The sequence below is a fragment of the Rhipicephalus sanguineus genome, chromosome 11 (genome assembly GCF_013339695.2).
Source record: "Rhipicephalus sanguineus isolate Rsan-2018 chromosome 11, BIME_Rsan_1.4, whole genome shotgun sequence".
NCBI classification, from domain to species: domain Eukaryota; kingdom Metazoa; phylum Arthropoda; class Arachnida; order Ixodida; family Ixodidae; genus Rhipicephalus; species Rhipicephalus sanguineus.
Window position 1 is genome coordinate 97,287,152 of NC_051186.1, and position 5,119 is coordinate 97,292,270.

At 48.8% G+C, this 5,119-nt stretch overlaps 1 protein-coding gene across 1 annotated transcript; it reads right to left on the bottom strand.

The window, feature by feature from the left end:
* Window positions 1-2,690: 2,690 nt before the first annotated feature.
* LOC119375251 (arylamine N-acetyltransferase) lies at window positions 2,691-3,566 on the bottom strand. The gene has a single exon (XM_037645434.1). The coding sequence runs from the start codon at window positions 3,564-3,566 to the stop codon at window positions 2,691-2,693; it is 876 nt and encodes a 291-aa protein (XP_037501362.1).
* Window positions 3,567-5,119: the final 1,553 nt, after the last annotated feature.

Sequence of the window (5,119 nt, forward strand, 5' to 3'; positions counted from 1 at the left end):
CGTTGAGACAGTACGCGTTTATTTAAAAGATTGCCACAGCTGAAGCGATCAGCGGTCCAAGTCGAGCAAGCGCGTGCGCCAACAACAACCGTCTTCGTTCTTCTTCTTTCGCAGGCGTTCTTGTCTGCGCCCTACCAGGTTACAAATCACTCCCCCGCGGAAAAGGAGCCATCCTGGCGACCTAAGGACAGGTACACTGGTGGTCATAATGCGGCTTCAGTCGATCGACGTGAACAGTCTCGCGGCCGCGACGACGGCGGTCCGTAGATGATTGTACAGGCTCAATCATATAGTTAACTGGGGATGCTTGACGTAGGACGCGGTAGGGCCTTCGTACTTAGGCAGTAGCTTTGTGGAAAGGCCAGGAGCGGAGGAGGGAACGCGAAGCCACACCAACGTTCCAGGCGAATACGACTGAGGAGGCAGGTTTTCGTCGTGACGGTCCTTCGGCCCTACTCGCCCTACAATGTTACAACCCCTAGTTCCTTAAGGGGCGCTGAAAATGCGACTGCGCTGAAACTTGTCTTCCTCCGTGCCCTCTGCACAAGCTCATGTTGTGTTTCGGTTTCGGTTCAGTATTGCATTGTACGAATGACAGGGGGCGCCGCTCTGACATTCCTGTTTACCCAGGCGACGTGTAAGTAAGAGAGTTTGTGGAGAGTACTCGTTGAGTGCGGACGTTTCTTCTCCTTCGGCGCATCGCGCCAAACAGCGTGTTCGGGCTGGCCGGCGTCCCCACCGGTCGCGTTGGTCACCGCCGGTCTTCGCCTGCCGCTGCGCCGGGACTACCAGCCCGCAACACAGCACTCGTGTTTCCCGACGTATTGCCAGATGGCGTCCATATCTCACGCAGCGCCTCTTCTATCGTCTTTAGACGACACTTGCAGCTAAGCACGCAGATACGCGGCCATTTTTTTTTTACCTTTGTTCCTTTGGACATTTGCGGTGGTTCACGCTCGGCGCGCTCTGAGGTTCATCCGATTTAACCGTGTTGCGGTCAAATGTGACCGAATTAACGAGAGTTTGATGCCATTTAACAACGGATATGTTGGCTGGGACCAGGAAAAACATCCGAATTATCCAATTTTCCGAATTAACGAGCGTCGAAATAACGAGCGCTTAGTGTAGTAGGCAAGGCGCCAATCTTTATTTCATGAAAGAAACTTGCATATGCTCGAAAGGTCAGAAGAGAAAGAAATAATCGTAGCGGCTTCTCACGACCAAAAACACCAATGACGCACGCTTTGGTGAATTTTATGTAGTTATATATCCAGACGCCGATACATTTAGAACTGAACCAATTTCAAACTTGATAGTGATTTAGGGCTTGTCTCCTACCAGTCTTGTTTTTTATTCTGCCTAACACTGTAACATCACGTTCTTAAAGGACATGGTGGTCTAGCCGTAAAGGTGCTCGACTGCTGACCCGAAGGCCGCTTGATCGAATTCCGATCGCAGCGGCCGCATTCCGATGTAGGCGAAATGCTAGAGTCCCGTTTACTTAGATTTAGGCACACGTTAACGAATACCAGATGGTGAGATATTTCTTGAGCCCTCCACTATGATGTCCCTCATAATCAGATCAAGGTTTCGGGACTCAGAACAAAAACAGTTATTGTTATTAAGTTCTTAAAGGACAACTTTAGACACGCCATCATTCGTCATTTGTTGGAAAGCAATGTGTTTATTTCAAGAATGAAAGGAAAAGGGGTAGATACATATAAAAAATGTTAAGACAGCTTCGTACTGGTGGTGCCAAGCCTGAAGCAACAGCAGAGCTGGGTGGCCTTTCTTAGCCTACCCAAGCTTAGCCTAGAGATATCCATTTAAGCCTACATATAGCCTCCCTGATAGGTGTAAGCTTAAGAGACAGGAAGAGCAGAGTGCGTCAGGGAACAAACGGGGGTTAAGGACATCATAGTTGAAATCAAGAAGAAGAAATGGATATGGGCCGGGCACGTAGCACGTCGGCAGGATAACCGGTGGTCATTAAGGGTAACTGACTGGATTCCAAAAGATGGCAAACGCGTGAGGGGGAGACAGAAAATTAGGTGGGTAGATGAGATTAAGAAGTTTGTAGGTATAACGTGGCAGCAGAAAGCACAGGACCGGGTTGATTGGCGGAACATGGGAGAGTCATTTGCCCTGCAGTGGGCGTAGACAGGCTGATGATGATGATGATAGCCTCATGAGCATAACCAGGGGTAGCTAAGCCTAGAAAATCCAAGCTAAGCCTCTTTCTCTTTTTCTTTCTATATCTTTCGCGCTGTCTGTTTCTCTCTCTATCTTTTTTTGTTTATGTATTTCTTTCTCTTCCTCTCTGTCTTTTTCTCGTTGTTTCACCCACAGCAAATTCAAGGAAATACAGTCGGCATCTGAAGACAAATGTCATTCTTTCGGCATGCACAAATGTGTTTCTTCACAGTCAATGTGTCAGTTGCTAATTCACAATTCTTGCAGGGCCGTGGATCCTAAGAGGACTAAGCAGTAATGTTACACTGTTGCAATAGTTACTGGCACACTACACGCCATTGCTAATAGCATGCAGGAGTGCACCTCACCGGGTTGGTTGGTACATCATTAAGACCAGTCCAGCGCTCTTTATTTCCTTCTCAATAATAACATGCAATGTGCTAAAACATGCTCCTTGTGCGTCGGCACGGCCACCAACATCAGTCCTAAAACATACGTCAAAAGTGAGGTTCCTCGAAGAGAATCGTTGGCAAACGATTACGCAGCCGCCCCAAATCATCAGGACTGAGGCGAAGGCAGAACTCAGTCTGGAACAGGGACAGCAACTCGTCCACGTTCTTGATATTCCTATTCTCCATGGCGTGACTTCCACCCACACGCAGACGGCGCCTGTACCGACCGTTGAACAAGCTGAGCCACGCTTCTCCATCAGTGCGCGCCACCGCGAGCACACGGCGCATTACGGAATCGGGATTTGTGCAAGTGTACCAGTTCAGAGGAGCACAGTCCCGCCAGCTGTGATCTCGCGGTTCGATGCGGTACATCGGTATCCACTCATCGCGGCCTCGGATACAAAGCTCAAGCGTACCAGGTTCACAGTCGGATTCAGCACCAAGCTGTCGCAGCCAGTAAGGGTGGTCCGGGCTCTCTTTTGTTTCGTTGAGGGGCAGCGGAAGGTACGGGTTGGCGACACCGAAACCGACGTCGACGAGGTGCTCGCCCTCGGGGATGTCCACTATAATCACCATGTGCTGCTGAAGCGTTATCGGTGCTTCTCGAAGGAGACCCCAACGAACGCGTGCCATACGCAGACGTAGCCGGTAGCCCAGCGCTTGTAGAAGGCGAGCGAACAAGGAGTTGAGCTCGAAGCAGTAGCCACCGCGGCCGCGCTCCACTATCTTGGCGAACAGCGAGTTGACATCCAGCGCTATCGGTCGGCCCAGCATAACGTCGATGTTCTCGAAGGTAACGTGTTGCAGGTGCGCCTCAATGAGAGTCCGGAGCGAATCCATGTCGGCGCTGTGAGAATCTTTGCTGGGCACGCCGAGACGTGCCAAGTAGGCCTCTGTTTGTTGTTCAGTCAACGCATCCATTTCCAAACAACGGTGAATATATTTCCCGTGGTAATTTGCATACACAAAAGAGCTTTCAAATCGACTTTGAGGCGACGACTTCGCAAAGGAAGCGCAAGCGATAAGAGCCGCAAGGAAAACCGCTGTGAAAAGTTGGAAATGGAAAGAGCTTCTTTGTTAAGACAAGCTATATCGAGGCTGCCCGCGCTAAGCTGGATGTGAACGTAACGCACAGGTAATACTTATATACTTTCCTTGGCATTATGTTTGTTAGTTCTCATTAATAATGTGTCTAACAGAGCTAACGAAGGGCAAAGTAGAGAGCGGGACTACCGCTCAACTTGAACAGCTGGGATTTAATAACGTGAATGTAAATGAATTACAGCGGTCAATCTTGTTTAATTTCCGCCGGAATTCTGCTGTTCAGGACAGCATTGACATCGCGACGAGCCGTGTATTTGATCGTTGTTTACGATAGCAGTGTAGCGAACGCAGCCTCCAATGACTGCAGCATATGCGCTCGCACGATTGACAACAGAGCTTTTCTGACAAAAATGAAGAGTCCCATTTTAAAGTCACGCCTATATGTTACGAAGACCCTGTTATTACTCAATCATAAAAGAAGACATCGCCAACTCACGCGACTACCCCCTTGTGGGCCTCATGCACTACAAAAACACCAATGGACGCTATGTACAAGCAAGAGAGCGTGAGTTACAACAAAGAAGAACTGAAAAGAACAGACAATAACACATCACCAACGTATGTGGCTACAGAAAACTTCCCGGTACTCAAATGTTAACGCTTTAGGCCATCACTGGCAGCGTCACTTGTCCAGGGTTCTTCGCTACGCATTTTAACGTTATCTAGCCGTCTCGCGAAAAGAATCACATTTATCTTGTCACAGATGGCCAAGTTTGTTAACTGATGCAAGTGACATGCAAAGTCGCAGTGTTTCTACACTGCCAGGGCGTTAATAATCAGGCTAGCACATCCACACAAGGGAGCGGCTGCAATTTGTCGTCTCCCCTCCACCAGAGGCTTCTTCTAAACATCGCTTAGTGGGCACGCTTGTCGACGAGCCTACATGGAGCCTTTGGTTTTAGGGACAACAAGGGAAAGCTGAGCACACCTGCGATTGAAATAAGTAAGAGACGGTTAGAGTATTGGTAGCAGAAGATTAGAGAGAAAGGAGAAAAATAAATATTGCAAGAAAATAAGGCAATTCTGCCGTAAAGTGGAGAGAACTGGGCTGAGAAATTACGTTTTTTACAGCGAAAGCTGTTATGAGATCGTTTCACCGGCCGTTTTTGGCGCCGTAGTTGTCCGCCGCCGCCGCCGCCGCCGGTGTCCGTAACCAGTATCGCTCGAAATAAGAAAAAAAAGAAATAAGAAAAAAAATTCCAGGATGGAACGAGATTCGAACCTGGGCCCTCTGCGTGGGAGCCCAGTATTGAACCTCTGAGCCATGCCGGTGCTTGAAACTGCTTTTCAAAAAGGTCCTATACAGGCTTCATGTCGGGAAGGAACCACATTAGCATATGCAATATAGCGTGGTAGAAGAGTAAAATAAG